The following is a 24261-nucleotide window of genomic DNA, read 5'->3' as shown; positions in this document are numbered from 1 at the left end:
GCTCCTGGGAAGCTCCACGTGGGCCATGTCTGTAAGTCTTGCCAGTCACACATTTCTATTCTCCCCTCACTTGTTCCCACTTCTAATGGACTGACCTAGAACCTGACAGAAAGCAGCAGCCGAGTGCTTCTTTGAGGAAACGGTCAGTTTGTCCTTCTCTTCCTCTGTGTACCTGGGTAGGGGCATTAATTTGCGTTAAAAGCAAATGGCGCACTTATTTATAGTTGTGTATGTTGGAAAAGGTCATTGCTTCTTAGGAAAATAAAGTCTTAATAAAGAGACTGAGGAGTATTTTTAATATATGAAGCCAAACTCTTCAATATTCTAGTGTCATGCTAATTCTTGCTCCTTGAGACATTCATGTTCTGTTGAATTAGAATCAATTTGGGAAGTCTCTATGTTTTCATATGACTTCCAAGTGTATATGAAGAACACATTCATCCGTGTGGTGTTTTAGTGTGTAAAAGAACAGTGGTATTTTAAGAAAGACGATAAGTATAAATATCTTGAATAAATAGATAAAATATCTAAACAATCTCAACTATTTTTAAACTTTGTATCAAAGTAACCAATTCACAGATACAGAACTGTAGTGTCTTGGGTTTGAGCAATAGAAATTCCATGAAAATCTTTACCTGTAAAAAAAAAGGTGTCTGCTTATGGTAAGGTAGGACTTCTGTCTTTAATATGAGGTGTTTCTGTGTTACTGATTTTTTTCCCACTGGCTTTCTGTTCATGGAGTACGTGTAATTTCTCTGCCATTTAAAATTAAACAGCCATACCATTCCAATACTAGAAGCCTGGAGAACAATTTAGAAATCCTCTTCTAGTTCTCCTGTTCATTTCTCACGATCCATGCTAATGCTTGTTACTGGAATCTCCTTTTTTCTTTCAATATGAAGTAGTGTTAACCACCGTGTTTGTTATTTCTGGCTGCTGCACGGGAGTGGCAGTACGCTATGTGCATACAAGCATTAGTACTCTGCCACCCATGTGACTAGGCTAGCGCCCCAGCTCACAAAGGCCAGGAGAGTGCACGTGGGGTGTTCATACAACTTAAGGAGATTGGGGACCGAGCTGAAAAGCCACCACTGAGGAATGGGAAGAGAACAGGGTAGTTCCGGATTCCCATGACATCTGTTAGTCCACACATACCGGCATTATTAAAATCAAAGCACACTTTCCAGTGTGCTGTAGATCTATATAGAAATAGGACCTTCATGGTGCTCCTTTACTTCACTTCGAGATCTAACTGCCTTTATGTTCCTAACAAGAGCAGAGGCGAAGGTACGCAGGCACAGTTTATGAAACGGCCGCTGCTTGTTTAATTCTGAAGGATGAGCTATGACATGAAAAGTACCGGTTCTGGTGAAGGCACCCGGTGATTCCACCTCCTTCTCACCCCTGCTAATGGCCCTTCCCCCACTCAGCACTCTCAGCTGCCTGGGGTCGCAGTCTGTGAATAATTGATGGGGACTATCCCATATGTTGGAGAGAGAAGCTGCCATATTCACACTGTGTAGCCACATACATGCAAAGCTTTCTAGTCTTTCCAAAAACAGGACCTAGAGATCTCCCCTCAGACCTAGCTATCCACACGTGTTAGGGATGCTGTCAGTCATGTATGATGATAGACTTTTCATGGACTTTTCAGAGCAATTGCCTTGGTCAGATCCCAAGTCAAGGTGTGTTGTAAAGACCCTGGATAAGATTAAAGACTGTGGCTTTGTAAGCAGCTTGCCTTGGCTTCTACAGAGCAGGTTTGGTTTTTCTGTGTCTGTAGGGAAGCTCATACTGTATGTTAGCTGGTGGGCCCTGCATGTAGAATTTGATACTATGAGCCTCCTTTTCCCCAACAAATTGTTGTGAAAAATTCCCAACATGCAGTAATACTGAAGGAATTGAACAATGTACACCTATACACCTACCACCTAGAGTCTGGCATGGGCCCATCCCATTTCTAATGATTTGAAAGTAAATTACGAACATCTATTCACTTCACTCTTAACTACTAACATGTGTATATGATGCTTATAACCGCTTTTTAGATAAAATGTCTGCAAAGGGTAATGCACATATCTTAAATGGACTTCTGATAAATTTTAGCAAATGCATCACCCATGAAATGCAAACTCCATCAAGATCTGGAACCATCAGCACAAGCAATGTCCTCATGCCCTCGCCCAACCAATACTAGTGCATCATAGAAATAGCATCACTCTGCAAGGCTTGATTTTCTCAGCATTTTGTTTTTGAGATTCATATCAGCCATCAGAATGATTGATCGTTCATTCCTTTTTATTATCGAGTAGTTATGGCTCCCACAGTTTGTTTATTCAACAAATAACAAACTGGGCTACTTGAAGCTTGGAGATATTATAGCCACCACTTTTTTTTGTTTTTGTTTTATTTTGTTTTGTTTTGTTTTGTTTTTCAAGACAGGGTTTCTCCGTAGCTTTGGAGTCTGCCCTGGGCTAGCTCTGTAGACCAGGCTGGCCTCGAACTCACAGAGATCCGCCTGGCTCTGCCTCCCGAGTGCTGGGATTACAGGCGTGCGCCGCCACCGCCCGGCTATAAGTACCACTTTTATGAGCATTCTTGGCTAACTTTTTTGGCCATACTGCCTCTGGGTAAAAATCAAGAATGAACTCGTAGATCCTAGGTCAGTGTGTGTTCAGCTTTCAAAGAAGCCACCAGAGCTATCCATAATGTAATTTGCACATTTTACATTCCAGCCCATCAGGCCTGAGCACCCTGGTTGCTCACAGCTTTTTAAAGTACAGCGCTCTGGTGGGAGTGTAGTGGCCATTGCTGCGGCTTTTGCATTTCGCTGACAAGCAATGGTATTGAGGGGTTTTGGCTGTCTTTCAGTGTTCAAATCTTTGACTGTTTGTAATGGTGTTGTTTATCTTTTTGTTATTGTGTTATGTTTTTTATATTCTTTGTGGTAATCTATACACCATATATCTTCAGATATGCCTTACAATATTGTTGTACTCCAGACTAGAATCTGCCTGCCCCTTTAAAAGATGCCTTTAATGAGCATGATGTTAAAGTTTGGACAAAGTCTGATTTCACAGTTTTTTGTCACTCTGAGCCCTCTAGTGAAATGTAACTTAGCGGTTTTCCGTCACAGTTACTGTTTCCTGGACCCTCTTTATCAGTCATCTTTCCACCACTCTGATGACGTAGATGACGCAGGCGGCTCGTGTGGGTCACAATTCTGGACCTACGTGAGCCCACCCTGGCTTAGCAGGGGGGGGACCTTCTGGTGAGCGCCAGGCAGTCCTGTGTGTGTGGGAGCAGGTGATCCCATCTCAAACCACCACGAGAGCCAGCCACCTCCCCCTCATGACCCTGACCTCCCCAGAGGCTCAGCCCTCTCTAGCTTCCCCATCTTGCAGTAGAGATGTCGTGCTACCATTCCTGCTACCGCTCCTTACATTCCCATCAGACCCGAGCACCAGGAGGGACCTGGCTCCCTCCGAAGTCCTGAAGGTAGTCTACACATTTTCCTAGGAGCTTTATAGTTTTAGCCTCTTTATTTTAGGCCCATGATCCACCTCAGGTTAACTTTTGTGTACACTAAAAGACAAGCATCTTTTACATTTGTTTTGATTTTATATATGTAAATGGTTTTGCCCGCATGTATGTGTGCAAAATGGGTGTGTAGTGCCTGCAGAGTCCTGAAGAGGTCAAGTCCCTGGAACTGGAGTTACAGACAGGTGTGAGCTGCCATGTGGGTGCTGGGAACTGAACCTGGGTCCTCAGGAAGAGCAGCAAACGCTCTTAACTGCCAAGCCATGTCTGCAACCCAAGCAATGAGAGTACCCAGATGTGCTGGCACCATCTGCTGAAAACCCTTTGTCTACTGTGTTGTTTTGGCCCCCTTGTCAAAAGTTAATTAGATGGTCAAATTATGAGTCTTTGTGTGCTTGTTATATGTATGTGTTCATGTGTGTGTGTGTGTGTGTGTGTGCATGCGTGTGTGTGTATGTGTGTAGTATGTGTGTAGTGTATGTGTTATGTGCAGTATATATGTGGTGTGTATGTGGTATTTGTGTGGTATGTGTAGTGTGTGTATGTGGTAGATGTGTGATGTTTATGTTATATGTATGTGTATATGGTATGTATATTGTTTGTATGTATGTGGTATGTGTGTTAGATATATGCATTGTGTGTGTGTGTGTGGTGTATGTGTTATATGTATGTGTGTGTATGTGGTAGGTGTGTGTGTAGTGTGGTGTGCTTGTATGCATGTGGTGTCTTTGTGTGTATGGTGTGTGTGTTGTTTGTGTTGTGTGTGTGTTATATGTATATGTGTGTGTTTGGTGTGTTGTGTGTGTGTATTGGCCTGAGCTCAAAATCAGATGGCTTCCATAATCCCTCTCCACCATTTCCCCTTTTCCAATTTTATGTGTGTGATGTGCATGTGTGTTCATGTTCACATGTGGAGGCCTGAGGTTGATGTTGGGAATCTTCCTTGATTGATTTTCCACATTATTCATTGCAGTGGGTTTCTGTCAATCCCCAAGCTGACTGATATGGCTAGCCTCACTAGCTAGCTTGCCCTGGGGATGCCATCTCTGCCTTCCAAGCCTGAAATGACAAGAGGGCTGCCACACCCATCTAACATTTGTGTGGGCTCTGGGGGTCCAAATTCTGGTCCTCATCCTTGCCTAGCAAGCACGCTAACCACTGAGCCTCTCCCTAGCCCTTCTGCATTACTTTTTGAGAAGGTCTCTCTCACTGGACTCAGAGCTCATGGATTCAGCTAAGCAGCGAGCTGTCTCCAATCCCTCAGCACACATGAAGCAGACTGTGCCCACTGCTCCTGGGTTCCACTCGGGTGCTGGGGATCTGAACTCAGGTTCTCTCGCTTGTGTGGGAATCTGAGCCATCTCCCAGCCCCATGAGTCTGTTTCTTAACTCCGTTCTGTCCTCCGGGGCTGTCTATACTAGTCTCAAATTGCCCGCTCATGGCAGCCTAATGGCAAGTTTTGAAATCAAATCCTCCCATTCCCTCTTCCAAGATTCCTTAACTATTTTAGGTTCTTCAAGTTTTCCGTACAAGCTTGAGAATCTGACATAATTTTATGAGAGGAAAAAAATCCAACTGGAATTATAGTTGGACTGAAATTAAATCTGTGCCTAAATTCACGGGGAATGGCACCTTCCTGGGGTTTATTTTCTAATCCATCAACATGGGAGGTCTTTCTGTCTGTACATATCTTCATTTTTTTGGCAACGTTTTTTTTTTCACATTTTACTCATCTTTTGTGAAATTGATTTCTAAGCACATAGTTTTTGTTAGGTAGCTAGTTTTCCCTCACTATAACAAAATACCTGAGCTAACCAACATTAAAGAGAAAAGTGTTGTTTTTCACTCATAGTTCTAGTCCAAGACAGGTTGGCCCCGCTGCATTCAGTTTGTGATATGGTAGTGCATCCTGAACCATAATGCTCAACTCATGGATTGAGAGGGAGCACAGAGAGACTGAGGAGGGGCCCAGAACCCCAGTTCCCCAAGTCTCCAACTCCACCTGTCATCACAAGGTCCCTCCTACTGTGCAAACCTTATGTCTTCTGCCACTCAACACAATTCAGAACTTAGCTTCTCATTGGCTACAGCCTTTTCTGTAGCATCTGTAGAGAGAAAGCTTTCTCTTTCGTTTCCCAACCCCCTTGGACATGTCACCAGTGCCTTGAATTTTCTTTCCAGAGAAATGTACACACAGAGAGAAACAGTTTTGTGCAGAACTTTAAAATTCTCAGGTACCTTCCAAAGCCTGTTGGTCAGCCTTTGGGGCCTTGCAGACCTCTGTATGAACCTTGTTCTGGATCAGGACACTGATGGAGGACAGTGGTCTCCTTCACTAGTCTCTTTCCATCCAGTGAGGTGCTCGCTGTGTCCAGCTGCGCCATAAGTACCAACACACTGAGTCCTCAACAGTGCTGCAGCCTCCGCAAGTCTCTCCTCTCCTCCCAAGCAGCACCAGATGCTCAGCAGGCCAGAGCATCCCATATCCCCTCCTCTGCCCAGGACAGCTTAGCACGCCTTATAGAGAACAGGAATATGTCTACCAGACGCCACAATTCAGATAACTAGAACAGCAGGGTCACCAGGCATCTTAGAGATAAGGTGGGTCCGTCATATACATGGTCCAAGAATGTCTAGAGGTCCAGAGTTTCAAAGGATTGTTGGAGATACTAGGGTGGCATGCTAGTGCAGAGGCAAGGATTACCAATCCTAAACCACTTGACCTTTTGAGCGTTTTCCTAGTAGAGAAGGGATTGGGAGCTGTGTAGATTCCCACACCCTGGGTCTTGCTGTTCCTTCTCCTCAGAGGGACACAACAGTGGAGCCTTTTGCCTGGGACCATCCGCTCTCTCAGCAGAGTGCTGCCTGCCTCCCCTTGCCCAGGGCACTGGAGCAATTCCAGTTGGCAGTCACCTGCAGCCATCACTGAGCTGTGCTAAACTTCTCACTGCCCCAGTAAATGTCTTCCAAAATGGCTGCACATCCCCCAAAGAAACAGAAACTTGCTGCCAGGAACATTTCAGGACTTTATCTTCCTTCACCCCCCCATGGTCATGTCTTGGGGTGTGCATTCCTCCACTGTCACCTCCATTGTGTCCTCCCATGCAGGTGCCGAAGACATGGGCAGCAAACTGTCTGCACCAGGAGGCAGCTCCCCAGTGAGGTCCCCCGGCATGGAAGACATCCACACTGCATACAAGCAGAGAAACTTCTCCCGGGCCCGTGACCTGCTCAGAGAGGCATGTGAGGAGTCGGAATCCCCGCAGGAGAAGGTAGGGTGCATGCCTGTCCAGAGTTGCTATTCTGATCATATGTGAGACTGTGTGTGATGGGGGTGTACACTTGCCTGTGTGTGCACGTGGAAGCCTGAGGCTGACACATGGTGTCATCTCTACCCTACCTTATTTTTTAAGATTTCTCTACCTTTTATTTTGCCTGCAATGTATGTAAGAAACACCATGTGTTTGCCGTACCCAAGGAAGCCAGAAGAGGGCGTAATTCCTTGGATCCCTGGAACTGGAATTATGGACAGTTGTGAACCTTGATGTGGGTGTTGAGAATTACTGAACCTGGATCCTCTGCAATAGCAGCAAATGCTCTTAACCCCTGTGCCATCTCTCCAGCCCCTCCACCATAGTTTTTGACGCAGTCTCTCATTAACTCTAGAGCTTGTTATCTCAGCCGAACTAGGCTGTCCAGCAAACTTCCAGCATCTTCCTGACTCCACACCTCTAGAACTAAGGTTATAAACATGCAGTAATGAATCTGGGCTTTACATGAGTACTGGGTATCCAAACCCAGGTCCTCACATTTGCACTTTACCCACTGAATCATCCCTCTGTAACCATCCCAACACACACAAATCTCAGGTATCCCAGGCTGGCTTCTAACTCACTAGGTAGCTAAGGCTGACCCTAAACTTCTGATTCTCCTGCCTCCACCTCTGGGCTAGAACTACAGGCGTGCACTCCCATGCAGTTTTACGATGCTGAGAATGGGTTAGCTGCTTGGTGCATTCTAGCCAAGTGCTTGGCAGACTGAGCTGCATGCCCAGCCTGGGTTATCCTCCCGTTACCAGAGTCTTTGGGGACTCCAGTGTTGGAGAATCCCTTGCTTAGCATGTGAGCGTGTGCCTGGACTTCCTTTCCAGTATCTTGAGCAGTATCACACCATCACCTTCCATGTCAGACCTTGGAGGGATGTGAATGGGTTCATTTAAAGAACCAATGCCTTCGGCAGAGTTTATCTACTGATCTTACACTTCTTCCATTATAAGAACAGCATGTACTCAACATGCTTTAGAAAAGAAATCTGTAAAAGTAAAGGGGAAAAAAAAGAACAAAAACTAACATATCCCTAATATATACCAACACTCCCTCTTCTCAATGTGTTTTCTTCTGGCCCACTGGTGTGGGAGGAATGTTGCCATTTCTGATAACATATAATGTATTATGTTTGTAATATACAGATTATAGTTTTGCATATGCTTCTTGTTTGCTTCTATTATATCAAAAATTGTAAATTCATTTTGAGCATCACCATTAATGGCTGCATAATATTCCATGTGATAGGGAGAATATAATTTAAACTTATATTTTTGGATTATTTCAGATTTCTTACCAATAATGCTATATGGGATTTTTTTTTTTTTTGCTTAGTCATTTTCTTATTAGAAGGTTATTTTATTAACATAGCTGTGCCAAATGAAAAGTATAAGTATGAACAGTTTTTTGTTAGCACATTAGTATAAAATAACAAGTTTCACTTTGACATTTTTATACATGATATTTAAAGTTTTAGAACATATGCCAAACTGTTTGTTAAAAAGCAAGTCCAAAATAATCCCCCACATACACCAATAGCTCAAAGGGGATAAGAGTCGGATATTACCATGGAAACAATTAATCAATACTTTGTTTGCATTACTTTGGTTAGCATAGGCTTAATCCATCTACATTTAATTAAAAGTTAGAAATGATTCTGGTTTTGAACTTCTAGCCTGCTCTCTGGAAAGTAAGAGATTGGGGGACAATAAGAGCATTGAGAGAACATTTGAATTCACCGTGTACGTGACGAAGGGCCACACCATGAAAAAGTTATGTGATCCTCAGTGACCCCCAGGCCATAGGATACTGTGAAGAATGCCCTATGTCACAAAATGTCCTGGAGTGATTTGGAAAGCTTTCCAGTGTAACTCCAGTGAACAAGCAGTCACTCTGCTTCTATTAAAAAGGGGACTGAAGGCAGGTGTGTGGTACGTAGACATGCACACAGGCAAAACACTATTGCATATAAAATATGAAAAGAAATCATTCTTAAAATCAAATAGAAGAGCAATCAGGTGTGCTTTACAACACGCCCTTCTGTGTGCACCTGAGAACTCTGGACATCCCATACAAGGCAAGGAACATTTTGACACTGGAGAGAAGAAACTGCTAGTGAGTTCAGAGCTCAAGAACATGGTGTTGTGTTTCTGGGGGTCCTTTTCACCTTTTTTACATCCCAGACTAATATGAAGAAGCTGGCGACCTAGACACAAACTGACCTAAAGTGGCTCCAGGGCTGTTGCAGCAGCTAGGGGACCAGGCCAGGGCAGCATGAAAAGACAGTTTATTGGTAGCACCCAGCCAGGCCACAGCTGTGCCCACAGTCCCATGCCCATCACTCTCCAGCCAAGGCCAGGTGGAGAGACTAACCTGCCACTCTGTGAAAAGCTGCCCTAGTCATCCAAGAAGGCTGTGGAGAGCTGGGTGCTAATTGGCATTAGGTGGTAATGTAATAACCCCCACTGCTCCCACTGGAGACCCTGTGAGCAAGAAGAAGACCTTCCTGCCCAACAGGAACCAGGAGTCCGTCCCATGGGTGCCATCTAATTCTTAGTTCCTGGTTTTCCACCCCGCCAGGAAGTGATGAATCTCTACCACTGTTCACCCACCAGAGCTAACCAGAGTCCAAGGCCAAGACTCAAATAAGAACCCAATCCTAAAATACATTCCCACTCATCGCCAGATCCTAATAAACAAACTCTTCTCGGAAAAAGAAAAACATCAAACTAGTGAACAAAAGGCTGTAAGGGATGCCAGCAGCTGCATGAGACAGATGGTTGAGCTCTGACAAGACTCTAAAGCAGACAGAACACTCCAGCGAGCAAACAGCAGAAGTAAACACTAGGCGTCTCCCAGGCAGAAGTGTCTGCGGAGAAACGAAAGGCGGATTAAATGGAAAATTTAGAGCCTCTAAAATAGAGGAGCTGAAGTTTCTTTTGTAGGAAGACTCAACTCTAGAATAGAGGAGGCAAAGGAAGGAATCTGTACCCTGATGGTCTGAGGCCACGGAGGGAGGGAGGAGGGAGAAGAAAGAGAGAGAAATAGAGGGAAATAGAGGGAGAGAGAGACAGAGAGAGAGACAGAGACAGACAGACAGACAGACAGAGAGAGACAGACAGACAGACAAATAGTCAGACAGACAGAGAGAGAAAAAACAGACCCTCAGAGGCACATGAGGATTTTATCTGAACTCATGTTCTCAGGCGAGAAGGAAACACACTGGAGTGTAGTTAAGGAAATTGAAAACTCCCACCAAGTGGAGAAGATGCCACCAAACAGAGTGAAGAATCCAGAGGGTCCCCAACAGGGTAGAACTCAGCGACCCATGCTCCTCACACATCACACTCAAACGATCGTGAAAACAAAAAAATTCTGAAAGTAGCCAGCGAAAGCTATTGCCTTAAGGGGCAAAGCAGTCCAAATGACATCATCAGACACCATGGGCCGAGAGGAAGTGGCACCCAGTGCTGAAGAGAAGAAGAAAAAGTTTCCACCTACAGTTCCATAAGCTGGAACATACCTTCCAAGAACAAAGAGAAAATAAATACATCTGGAATGGTGGAGAGCAAAAGAGTCGGTGTCTGGACAGCTTCCCTATCAGAACAGCTAAAAACGGCAAATAACAGGATGAGGAATGGCTGGGTAAACAGGAAACAGAACGTGGTGAGAGACCAAAACACAAGCACACAAAGCAGATTGTTCCTTCATCCCTAGTTCTGTAAGTACTGAAGGAAAACATGTAACATCACTTAATACGGCTCTTAATACAGAGAGGGGGAATTTTTAAAAGCAAAGCAATTATCTAATGAATGTCAGGTTTTAATAAGTCACTCAAACTGATAAAACACTGGAAACAGTGTATCTGTGTAAGTGACAGATCTGCAATGCAACAGCTGAAGCAACCATTTTCTGCACATAACTGGCTCCGGTGCTGCGTGCCTTTAATCTCAGCACTGGGGAGGAAGAGGCAGGCAGATCTTCAAAGCCACCTACATAGAGAGTCCCAGGCCAGCCAGGGCTACACAGTGAGGCACTGTCTCAAAATAAACATTAAAACTACAGATATATTAAAAATGCTATAACTTAATAAAAATGAAACTCAAAATATATCAAGTTGCTCACAGGGGAAAAAACACAAAAACGAGAGTAAACAAAAACAAAATTACATGGCAAACTTACACTTTAACATCTAAATAATTATATTAAAGGTAAATGACTGAAGACCATACTTAGTTCCAGTTAGGATTTTAAAAAAGAATAAGAAAATGGATATTGTCTATGAGAGACTCACTTTAAGTACAATGATGTGTGTGTGTATCTCTCTGTATGTATATGTGTGTATGCATGTGTATGTATGTGTTTATCTCTGTATGTGTATATGTGTATGTATCTCTGCGTATGTGTGTATGTGTTCTGAAAGTAATTAGAAGGGAAAATACAGACCATGCAAACATTAAGCAAGAGAAAGCAAGAGTGGCTAGGTTAATATCAGATAAAGTCAACTACAGAGCCAAGAGAACTACCCTAGGCGGGGAGGGTTAGTAACTAATAACAAAAGACTGGATCCCGAAGAGAGCGATCTTCATTGTTTATGTACTGGATTACAGAGGACGAAATCTGTGAAACAAATGCTATGATCTATCTTAAAGAACGGGATATATCAACATGGTTGCAGGAGTTTTGGCATTGTCTCAACAAATGATAGAACAATCAAACAGAGAATCTCAAGGTTACAGAAGAACTCAATGCCACCACCCCAACAGGATCTGACATTATCAAAAACACTACATCCAACAGCACAGAATGCACACTATTTTCAGTGTCCACAGAACATAAGCCAAGATAGACCGTGTCATGGGCCGTGAAGTAAACCTCAACGCACTTCCAAGTAATTGAAATAATGCATACTGTGTTCTCTGTCTTCAGTGGATTAAAACAGAAGTCAATAGCAAGAGTAATGAGAAAAATCTCCAAACACTTGGAAGCCAACAACATACTTCTGAATAGTCCATGGGTTAAAGATAGGAATCTAAAACACATTGAATTGGGTCTGAAGCGATGGCTCAGTGGTTAAGTACTTGTGTTGCTCTAGGAGAAAGTTTGGTTCCCAGCACCCACACGAGGAAGCTCACAACCTCTGTGCTAGGGGCTATGACACTCTCTCTTTTGTGGGTTCCACAGGTACCTGCACTCATATGTGCACATATTTACAGACAGACACACTTATATACACCAATGTCCCATAAGATGAGGAATAAAGCAGAAATATTATTCGCAATATAATTCTGGAATTATACTTAAGAATATTATAATTATTACTCATCTGGCAAGGGATATGCCATAGTCATGAAAACAGTTTCCCAGGGCAAGACTTAGTCTGTTGACTCTAGAGCAGTGGTTCTCAACCTTCCAAATGCTGTGACCCTTTAAAAGAGTTCTTCATGTTGTGGTGGCCCCCAACCAGAAAATTATTTTGTTGCTACTTATAGCTGTAATTTTGATAATGTTATAAATCATAATGTAAATATTTTTGGAGACGGAGGTTTGCCAGGGGGGTCATGACCCACAGGTTGAGAACCCGTGCTCGAGATGCCATTTCCCCAAATGTGGAAAAGTTGACTGCATAATTTGTGATAGTGGGAGAATTCACTCATGCTCTCCTCTGAAATGAAGAAGAATAATTATAATCAATAGAGTATTCTTCAATAGACCACTTGATGGTCAAGCCAGGGAAATAAAGTGAAGAAGTTGAATGAAACATGTGTAGATGTGAAGGGAAATTAAAACTGTCCTCTATTTGCAGATGGTATGGCCTGCATGATAAGTCCATAAAAGGAAGGGTCTAGAAAAAAGGAAGATAGATAAGTGTACATTGCCAAAATTAGAAATGTAAGCTCTGAGGAACACTCTGTTGGGAGGCAAGAAAGGAGGAAGTATTTGCTAAGTGCATCTCTAACGTGGGATCCATTCTGTGAGACAGAATCTGGAGGGGTGGATGTGAAACAAGCACTCCATGCTCAGGCAAGCAACCCTACTCACCCGGTGGGACACACACACACACACACACACACACACACACACACACACACACACACACACACACAGATACACACACACACCACACACACACAGACACACACACACAGACACACACAGACACACACACACACACACACACACACACACACAGACACACACACACGCACACACACACAGGATAGGCTGCCTTTCTCCCTCCTTGCTTCTTGTTATGATGAGGTAGTGAATCCTGGCAAAGAAGGCACGGGGAAGCAAAGCTGTTTACACGAGGGTTGGTGGAGAGCAGTTCATGAAATGGAATGATTTTTCTTTTCCCTGTAGGCATATCACACCTGGTAAAAAGCTGGAAAGAAATCGATGAAGGCTAGAGAGAATGATCAGTAGGCAAAGTACTTATAGTGTAAGCATGAAAACCTAAGTTTAGATCCTCAACTCCTCTGTAAAAGTGAGGTGTGGGTACATAGGCCTGAAACCACAGTGCCAGGAGAGAGGATGGAGACAGGTGGATCCTGGGGACTTACTGGCCAGCCAGCCTGGCAAAAAATGTGAGCTCTGTGTTCAGTGAGAGACCTTGTCTCAAAAGGTAGTTTGGAGAGCATTAGAGAAGATACAAGTCTGTCTCCAGCCTCCATCTGAGCATGCATGGGCAAGATCCTCCAAACACATTTGTGTGTGCACACACAAGTAATTAGCTGAAAAGCACACTCTGTTTTGTGCGGTTTCCCTGTGAGTGTGTGTGGGTAAACATGCCTTAGAAGGCCATGTGGGAGATGAGGGCATAGAAGGAAGCTGGCCTTTTATTTTATATCGAATTGAAGACTTCAGAGCCACCAGGCTGTCTCCAGCCAGAGAGGCAGATCCTGCCTTCCCTGCCTTCTGGGTCCCTCTTGTCTGTGGCCGGCTGTGACATCACCCATCACCTTGTAAGAATGGGGCTTTTAAGCCTGTGATGGACAGGAGTCTAGACAGCTCTTAGTCCTGTTAGTCGGTTAATCAATCACTTGTGGCTTTTTTTCTCCATAATGCAAGTGCCTTCCAGGAATGGCTGGGCTTCCGGACCCCACATGGCCAAAGGAGTGATGGGTTGTTTTTTGTTGTTGTTGTTGTTGTTGTTTTCTAGCTGCATTTAAGCAAGTAAGTCCAGACCCCTCACTTGCTTGTCAGACATACCATCTCTAATCCATTCACAGCATTTACAGAACTCAGTCATTCCTCCGAGAGTCCCACAACCCAGGAGGTCTTGAATGAAGCGAAGGGAACATGGGTTTCAGCACCACACAGACTGCAGTTCAGATCCAGGGTAGCTCTGCTGATCACGCAGCTCCCACCTGAGGGTTCCATGTTCACATTCCTGTCATGGAAATACAGATTCTTTGCATGGCCACACTGAGGACATGTATGACAGTGCAAATGAAGTACCCACTCTCAGACAGAGCTTGGTGAACATCCGTCACTTTCTCCAGAGCTCCACCTACCCATCCCTTTCTGTCCACCTTGCTCTGACATACTTTCTGGAGATGTTTGGTTTCAGAACGGTTGGTTATTTGACACCCGTCCCCACTGTGAACTCACCTGGAAATTCATGAAGGCCAGCAGGCCTCCCTGATGTCCTCTGTGGTCAGCCCTGCCCCTTACACATGCAGGACTTCCATAACATGCACAGAAGCACAGACTGACTTGTCCCCGTTTGGGTTTTCCTTTTGCCTCCTTCGACATGCTAATGCTGGAGATCTTGGGAAGCAGCCATGTTGTAGGAAGGACCAAGATGTTGGTAGTGTATTCCCACACTGTGCCAGGCCTTTGGGCAGAGCCAGGCCTGTGAGTTACTACACTACCTACCTTACAGAGCTTTAAATGTCAGTGTCTGGAATGAAGTTGGGACTCAGGCAGGGGCCAGTGTCCACTCTGTTTCTTCCTCTGAACTCAAATCAGGAATCCTGCTGTTGTTGCTTTGCCCCTGGGTACTGGTGTGTGGAGCCCCATTATCAGTCACATTCCATTTATCGTTGACTTGTAGGGGGCGGTATCTTAGTTAGGGTTTCTATTCATGTGATGAAACACCATCACCATGGAAACTCTTAGAAAAGAAAGCATTTAATTGGGGCTGGCTTACAGTTTCAGAGGTTTAGTTCATTGTCGTCATGGTGAGGAGCATGGTGGCATGCAGACAGACATGGCGCTGGGGAGGTAGCTGAGAGTTTTTCATCCCCATCTGCAGGCAACAGGAAGAGAATAAGACATTGGAACTGACTTGGGCTTTTGAAACCCCCAGGGACTCACTTCCTCCACCAAAGCCACACCTACTCCAACAAGGCCACACCTCCTAATCCCTGTCAAGTAGCCCCACTCCCAAAGCACCATAGGCGGTCCTCAGGGAGCTTGCTGCCTTCCCCTCTCTAAGGTTCACAGATTGTCCTGTGGCAGTTGAGCACTGGCTCCTACGGTGTCCATCTTCATGAGGCAAGCGCTGACAGCAGTGTTGCACTCTGAAGGTAGAAGTCACATGATAGGGGCAGGGTTTCTTTTACAAAACATGTATTTCTTGACAATTCCATACATATATAGTATGTTAAGGCCCGTTTAACCCCCCCCATTACCCATTCCTCTCCCCCTTCTACTTCCACTGAACCTCTTCTTCCCAGCAAGCCATACCCCTAGTTTTGTGCCTTTTTATCACCCACTGGGTTTAATGGCTTGCCTGAGCATGAGTGTGGAGTTATATTCTGGCTCATGAGCACCTTACCAGTGAGCGTGTCAAGTAGAAAAATTATCCCTCCTCCCCCAGCAACTTTTAACTTTCAATAGCTCCTCCGGAAAGGTGGGGTGCATCCTGAGACCCTTCCCCATCCATAATGAAATCTTGACGGGCCCCATATTCTCTAGGTCATATGCAGGTGACCACAGCTCAGTTGGTTCATGAGTTCATGGTTGTGTCGTGTCCAGAAGAAGTGTGTCTTGGCACTCTCTCCCCTTCTCTCTTTTCCAGAGCCTTGGAGAAGATGGTATAAATGTCTCACTTAGGGCTGAGCACTCAACACTCACTTATTCTCAGCACTTGGAAAGTTGGATTTTCTCTTTATTTTTTGGACATGTTCTTTTATTCCCATGACGCTCATCATGTTATTTATTTGTTTTTATTTATGTGCATTGGTGTTTTTCCTGCATGTATGCCTGTGTAAGGGTGTCAGATTCCCTGGAACTGGATTTACAGACAGTTGTGAGCTGCCCTGTGAGTGCCGGGAATTGAACCTGGTACCTTTGGAAGGGCAGCTAGTGCTCTTAACTGCTGAGCCATCTCTCCAGACCCAGGAAGTTGGGTTTTCTAAACCATGTTAGGGAAGTAAACAGAAACTGGAAATGTCAATAAAGTCTTATTGAACTTGAATGGACATTCTCCAACTTACAGTGGTCTGGCTTGACTTTTGGATTTTTCTAATGGTGGAGAAATAACATGCATTCAGGAACAGTCACACTGGATTTTGAATTTTTTCCTGGGACAGGAGTATGTGCCATCCACTCTGTGACACAGAGCAACCATGTCAACCACAAGTCCAGGTGCAGTGTGGCTAAGCTGTGGTGTCCTGGATTAGGTAGACTTTCAGTGCATTGCATGTGGTATTTTCAACCTATGGGTTTATACCCGAGTCTAAGTTGGAAAGCCTTTCTATGTGTATTAAAATCATTTTTTTTCCACATGTGGTGATACAGAACTCTTGGTGTGCTGGTTTCTGTATATGTCCTAAGTTTGTGAAGTTGAATATGGCTGCCCACTCTCCCACAGCCACGGTCCAAGCATGGCGTGGCTGTTGTCATTCTGGGCAGCTGAGCCGCAGTCTTGCCAGGCTCCGGGAAACATCTGAAGGGATGGAGTTGGCCTCTTTGACCCTGGTCCCATTTTGAGCAGGGTCAGTTACTGAGCATCTCAGCAGCCCACGGAGATCTGGAGACCGTCCGCTTCCTGCTCACTGAGAAGCGCGTGGAGCTGCCAGTGGAGCCCACTGATGACAACCCAGCTGTGGTGGCTGCACATTTTGGATACACCGAGGTCGTACATGAATTGCTAGAGTCCTTGTCAGGTAAAGTGCTGTCTGTCTGTCTGTCTGTGTGCGAGCTCTGTCACCACTGATCTTTCTAGCATTGCCTTTTCTGGAACACATTTGGAACCACATCCTTAGGTAATCTTCTGAGATCAGTTTCTTTCACCTAGCAATATGCGTTGAAAGTTCTGCAGGGTCTTCTCATCACTCAGTAACTTACTGTTTTTATTGCTAAACAACACTCCATTGAATGGCCATACCACGGTAGGATGCATTTGTAATTTGCCTCAGTTGAACTCAAGGTTTTCTAGTCTCCAAACTTCCTTGTCGCTTTGGCTCAGCAGTCTGTGATAATGTAGAGAAGTGCTGGGTGTGACTGCAGGGGTGGGTAGGAACCCTCTCCACTTGGCGGAAGCATAGCTTTCAGTCAGAACTAGAATGACTGTGTTTTATTCATGGCCAACGGGATGATGAGTGCAGGGAGCAACTGGTACCATCCAGGGGCGCTTAGCCTCTGCCCTCTCACCCCTCCAGGTCCCTGTAGCCCCCAGCGGCTGCTGAACTGGATGCTGGCCCTGGCTTGCCAGAGAGGGCACTTGGAGGTTGTGAAGCTGCTGGTCCTGACACATGGGGCTGACCCCGAGAACTATGCCGTCAGGAAGAATGAGTTCCCGGTCATTGTGCGTCTGCCCCTCTATGCGGCCATCAAGTCAGGTGGGTCCCACACACTCAACCCTGCCTTGCAAAGTGTCCCATTTTCCAGTGTGGGACTCCGGCTCTGCTCCGGCCACTAACTCTCCAGTGGCCTGTGAAAGGCCATCTGCAGCTCCTTCCTGTGTGTGTGTGTGTGTGTGTGTGTATGTGTGTGTGTGTGTGTGTGTGTTGCATATTGTGCAGCTCTGTGTGCACACTTGTGTGTGGAGGGCCAGAAGACAACCTCAGCTGTTGTTCCTTGGGACAGAGAGACAGGGCATCGCACTTTTGCCTGGAGTGTCCCTGTTCATCTCAGTTGGCTGGCTCTCCACCCCCATGGATCCCACTTTCCCTCTCCGTTTCTGGGATTACACTTGTACTCCACCATCATGGGCAGTATCTTTTTCCTGTGGATTCTGGAGATGAAACTTGGGCCCTTAGCAAGCACTTTGCTGACTTAGCTATTCCCTAGTCCCGTTCTCAGTTTTTGTTTTTGTTTTTGTTTTTGTTTTTTGTTTTTTGTTTTTCCCTGAAATAGCTGTCCCTCCCTTCTAGGTCCCCCACTGGGTGGCAGGGACCCACCATGGCAAGTGGGACCTCATGTGCAGCACTCAAAAAGCCAAGTCCCATAAATTCTTACTGCCAAGAACTTGGTGCATCTGGAAGAGTAACCAGGAGCATGCTCTCCGAGCACCAAGGCCCCGCCAAATAGAGATGAGCACGGGGGCATCTGAACACCCCAGGCTCTCTCTGGGCTTTGTCCCACTGGGACATCTGAACACTCCGGGCTCTCTCTGGGCTTTGTCCCTCTGGGACATCTGAACACTCCGGGCTCTCTCTGGGCTTTGTCCCTCTGGGACATCTGAACACCCCGAGCTTTCTCTGTGCTTTGTCCCATCAGGGAATGAAGACATTGCTCTGTTCCTGCTTCGCCACGGAGCCTATTTCTGCTCCTACATCCTACTGGACAGTCCTGACCCGAGCAAGCGTCTACTCAGGAAGTATTTCATTGAAGCCAGTGCCCTGCCCAGCAGCTATCCTGGGAAAACAGTGAGTGGCATGGCCTGTGGGCTGGGTCTGGGACACAGCTTTGGACAGGACTTTCTGCAGGCTTTCTTTACCATGTTTCTGAACTGGTTAAGTAGGTCATTAAAAAAAGATACTCTCTTAAACTTAATAAGATTTTAAACTATGCAAGTAGGGTGTACTTGTAACTAGTGAAAACTCAAGGGTGATGTAATGAAATGTATGAATTATCTCTTCTTATGATAAGTAGTCCACCAACCTAGGAAGGATCCCTTCACTTCCATAAGAAAAGCTGTGAGCCAAGACCAGGTGCTTGGCATGATGGTGCAGGGAGCTGGGCATGATGGTATAGGGATCTGGGCATGATGGTGCAGGGAGCTGGGCATGGTGATATAGGGAGCTGGGATGGTGATGTAGGGAGCTGGGCATGGTGATGTAGGGAGCTGGGCATGGTGATGTAGGGAGCTGGGCATGGTGATATAGGGAGCTGGGATGGTGATGTAGGGAGCTGGGCATGGTGATGTAGGGAGCTGGGCATGGTGATGTAGGGAGCTGGGCATGATGGTGCAGGGAGCTGGGTATGGTGATGTAGGAAGCTGGGCATGCTGATGTAGAGATTTGGGCATGGTGATGTAGGGATCTGGGCATGGTGATGTAGGGAACTGGGCATGGTGATGTAGAGATTTGGGCATGGTGATGTAGGGATCTGGGCATGGTGGCCCAGGACTCTGATCCCAACAACTGGGAAATGGAAGGACAGGAAGATCAGGAATCCAAGGTCATCCTTAACTACACAGAGTAGCCTTGGATGCATGGGACCCTGACGAAAATCAAGCAAACAAACAAGAAAAAAAATCATGCCATTTATGTCACCAGCAAGTTGGCTTTTAAAAACATCATCAACATCTCCTTAGCTCATTCTTCAAAATGTACGCTTTAGGGCAAGGTGGTCTCAGCCCTTCTCCTGTGGATATGCACTTGGGTTTGCTCTGGGGTTTGCGTCCTCTTGGGCCGCCTCATTCACTAGGCTGTGTCTGCTTACATAGACAGGTGCTCCTGAAGTGGGTGCTTTGGAGTCCCAGCCGCCCACAGCATCTGAGTGAGCCTCTATGGCCCACACCTTGGCCTGCACTAGATATCCCACCGGAACCTTCTCATTCTCCCCAGCCTGTCCGGGGAATACAGCTACCAAGTGTTTTCATTTCCATGGTTTATTAATAATACCATTAAATTTTCTCTCACGTTCATAAACTCTTTACATCCTTGTAGTAATGAGCTGCCTGCTGGTGTTTATTGATTGCTTTTCTGAAGTGTTAGCTTCTCATTTTCGTGTTGGAAATCTCTTGTACGTTAGAGATTTGGTCCTCAATCCATTGTTTTCTTTCTGCCTGCTTTGCTGGTGCTGCCACAGGTGTAAGAAAGAATATGAAGTTCATGTCCACAGAAGTTCGTGTCCTCCTTTATTGGTTCTATGGAGTCTGGGATATATTAAGGGGGAATTTCCAGTCAGGGTTTATAGAAATACTCTCCTAGAGACTCTGACGGTATTTTTATCCATTTAGTGCTTACATTTTAAGCTTTGGGTTTTCTGCTGTTTGTCTCTGTGTGTTATGTGGGATGTGTGTGTGTGGTGGGGGGCGGGAGGGGAGCAGCTCTCATATCTCTAGGTGGATAGCTAGTTAATCCAGCAGTTTCCAGGAGAAGTTTCCTGGATGTGGTGGTGAGCTTGTCTACAATCCCCACTTGGGTAGGAACATCATCAGTTTGGGGCTAGTCTGGGTTCCCTAGCAAGGTCCCGGCTCAAATATAAACCAAACTAAACTAATAAAAATGGAGCTTCCTTTCTCCTCTGGGTTAAAATGTCATGGTTGGCATTTTCATATAGATATTGGCTTGTGTTTGGGGCTTCTGAGTACTGACTGGTAGAAAGGGACCAGCCCTCCCTGGTAAAGCCTTGCTGTTTGAATGCCAGAGCCTCGTTTCATCCTTACAACCTTTTCAATCAATACAAGCTTCCTGCTCCTTTGTTTCTCCCAAAGTTAGTTATACACATTCTACTCTGTGCCATTTCCGCAGGCACCCATTTTTATCATATCAAATGCTTTAGTTGTGTTCACACATCTGTCCTAACAACAAAGCCTGCCACCTCCTTCAGTGGTCACACTGACCACACGCATCCCCTTCACAACAGTCTGGGTTGGGTTCCCAAAACTTCCGTTTGGAGTTCTCTGACCAGCCTATTTATGTGTCTTTATGGACATTGTCTAGTTTCTCCCGGAAGCTCTCGACAGCTCTTGTTGATCTTTTTATTGCTTTGGCACTATTTGAATGGATGTACATGTGCGTGGTTACCATCTCCTTTTCCAGCCTGGCTGGGGAAGAGGGTTTTTCTTTTGTGTCTTTGGACAATCTCCTTATCAGCTTCCCTCACTAATTATAAGTCCGACCTCCTTCAGACTCCTTCAGACTGAGTAATTCGTCAGCAGATTCAAAAGACGACTTCTCTCCCTTTCCAGTATTTGTGTGTGTTACCTATTTAGTTCATGTCTGCACATCACCAGGAACAGCAAAGATTGAGCAGTCCTAATGCAAACAGGAACCTCTCCTGTTCCTCTGTCCTTAGTGTCAGAGGTTTATGAGCCCTGGCTTTGGGCTTCCTGACATAGGCCCTTGTTATATTTAGGTAGTTTTATTGCTTTTTATCTATCTATCTATCTATCTATCTATCTATCTATCTATTTGTTTATTCTTAGTGTTGCATTAAAAAGGTTGCTGAATTAGCTCAAATCATATTTGAAGCTATAGATTTTCTACATTAATTCATTGATTGAATAAATAATGATGGTAATTGCTGACCCAACCTTGAACTCTTGCAGGAAATACTAATTTGTTTGTCTCCTGTGCCTGGATTCGAACTCCTGACGTGCTATACAATTTTTTACTTCTATAGGTGTAAATGAAATTTTCATTTTCTGTTGTTTTGTTGAGGTTTGCTGTGTAGCCATTCTTGCTTCTCACAAGTTTTAGGGAGTTTTCGTTGTTTCTCTGTAGATGTCTCTTCAGAACCATTGTCGAAGTTTGGATAAAATGAATCTTTGTTTTATTTTTGCTTCCTTTGAAGTAAGTCATCAGTCAGTTCATTTATATTCAGTTTAGGAGATTAAGTTTTGATGGATCAACAGGTATTTCCTTCAGATTTTGGATAGGCCATTTAGTGTTCATTTATGCTTTCTCAAGCATTCTTCTATATCTATATTTTATGATATTAAGAAGTTCAACTTTTTCTCTTAAGCAAAAGCACCTAATGATTGTATTTTAGTGTACTGTGTTTTAGTTGAATAAAACTAAATTTTATTCAACCCTAAACCAGTGTTCACGCATCTCTCTTTTGAGTATTCTGTGGTTGATGATGAGGTTTTGACAAGGCTCAGGTCTATTTTGGGCTCCAGGGTTCATCACTCCGGCTTCTTACAGCATCTTATCTGTACCAAAAAGAGAAAGCCAATAAAGTACTTGTCTCATAGGGAATGCTTGGCAAGTAAATGCGGTTAACATTTGCAACATTCTAATAGCAAGGATTGACCCATAGCAATATATAGATTTTATATATAGACATTATAATGGATATTAGCTGTTAATTGTGGTGTAATAATCCCTCTGTATCCTTGAGAGTGAGTTTCAGAATCACAGAAGATGATACCAAAATCCACAGATGCTCAAGTCCCTCTTAGGAAAACTCCTGGTGTTTCTATATGATCTATACACTCTTTCCTGTACAGTTAAATCACGTCCATGTGGCTTAGAACACCTAATACAAAAGAAAGGGGAAGTCACTGGTCCTTACAATGTAGCATTTAAGGAGAGATGACAAGAAAGAAAGGCTTTTCACTATACCTATGTCTTTTAAAAATTAATTTTGATACGGAATTAGGTGAATCCACATGCAGAGCCCATGGATGAAAGGGCTGCCTGTAATTCTTTTTCAAATATCTTGAGTTGAATATTTTATTTATTTATTTCTGTTTACCTTGCTGATCACATTACATGAGTCCCTTATACACTGCCCATTTGTTCTTTACCAGAAATGTGGAGACAGAAACATGTCCTACTGTACCAACATAAATATGCATGTGGTTGTGTATCCATATGTATCTCCTACTGCTACTGAGTTCCTATCTCATTCCTGTGTTCTACAAGCTTGCCTCACATATGTGGTTTGATAACAAATAGTCAGGTGCTGGCTAGAGTCATCTGAGAGGAGAGAACCTCAATTGAGAAGATGCCTCCATAAGCCTGGGCTGTAAGCAGACAAGCCTGTAGAACATTTTCTTATTTAGTGATTGATGTGGGAGGGCCCATCTCAATGTGGGTGGTGCTGTCCCTGGGCTGGTGGTCCTGGGTTCTATAAGAAAGCAGGCTGAGCAAGCTATGATGAGCAGGCCAGTAAGCAGCACTCTTCCATGGCCTCTGCATCAGTTCCTGCCTTGAGGTTCCTGCCCTGCTTGAGTTCCTGTCCTGACTTCCTTTGATGATGAACTGTGATGTAGAAGCATAAGCCAAATAAACTCTTCCCTCCCTAACTTGCTTTGGTCATGATGTTCTATCACAGCAATAGTACCCCTAAGTAAACAGAAATAGGTACCAGGAGTAGGGTATTGTGATAGATCTGACCATGTTGTTTGGGAAGGATTGTGGAAGGACTTTGGAACTCTGGGAGGAAAAGCCATTGAATATTCAAAGCTTGGTGAGCTGTTCTATTAGGGCTTGGAAGATAAGAACATTGAGGGAAATGCAGAGGATGGAAGACTGACTTGTAAAGAAGGAAGAGGATGGGAGGTTTGAGAGTCACTTGAAGACTCCATCAGGATACAGAGTATTTTGAAGTGAGTATCTGTGATTCTGGTCAGCTAGGACTGAAGAATCATCTGTAATGAACCAGGAACCAGGACTACTGAAGTAAAACCTTTGCTTTACTAGGACAATTGATGCTGGTTAGCTGGAGTTGAAAAGTTAGTGGTGATTAAGAAGAGACTAGCATCACTGAGTGAAATCTTGGAGTGTTTCCTCAGAGTCAGCACACAGAAGCTGTGTTCCAGAGGTGGCCAAGCTTGTACCTTGTGCTGCCAGCCATCCTTAGACATCTGTCAGAGTCACCCAGATGGAACTGGTTTTGATTCATGAAAGGGTCATGAAGAGAAGCTGAGGCTTGGCACTGTGTGGCAGGCCTGAGTCCCTGAAGAGAACCCAAGAGAGGCTGTTGATGAAAGTGAAGACCAGTTTCAGCAAGGGATCCCAGCATCTCAGAGATTCTGGTACCGTGGGACAACAGCAGCAGTGGTGGGACCAGCTTAGGAGACAGAGTGTGTGTGTGTGTGTGTGTGTGTGTGTGTGTGTGTGTGTGTGTGTGTGCGTGCCAAAGAGGGTAGAGCCAGAGAAGTGACCCAGGCCCCTTAGAGGAGTCTTGAAGATGGTGGGTGGATCCCAGACATTGGACACTGAGTTAGTCACACAGCTGGAGTTTGGTTTTACTTTGTTCAGATTGTGAGTGTGTCCTGGTTCTTTTCTCCTGAAGTAAAAAAAGTATTTAATTTATTTTATT

The 24261-nt window shown here is 44.7% G+C and overlaps 1 protein-coding gene across 1 annotated transcript in view; it reads left to right on the top strand.

Annotated features, from left to right (window-relative positions):
• Lrrk1 (leucine rich repeat kinase 1) overlaps positions 1-24261 on the top strand; it is a 135693-nt gene that overhangs the window by 33858 nt on the left and 77574 nt on the right. The window contains exons 3-6 of the mRNA XM_036175835.1: positions 6650-6813; positions 16811-16982; positions 17478-17657; positions 18538-18686. Coding sequence (XP_036031728.1) covers positions 6650-6813; positions 16811-16982; positions 17478-17657; positions 18538-18686 — 665 coding nt within the window. The remainder of the gene's footprint in view (positions 1-6649; positions 6814-16810; positions 16983-17477; positions 17658-18537; positions 18687-24261) is intronic.

This window comes from Onychomys torridus, chromosome 1 (genome assembly GCF_903995425.1).
Source record: "Onychomys torridus chromosome 1, mOncTor1.1, whole genome shotgun sequence".
NCBI classification, from domain to species: Eukaryota; Metazoa; Chordata; class Mammalia; order Rodentia; family Cricetidae; genus Onychomys; species Onychomys torridus.
The sequence above is the reverse complement of the archived record's forward strand: the minus strand, read 5'-3'. Positions and strand labels throughout refer to the sequence as shown.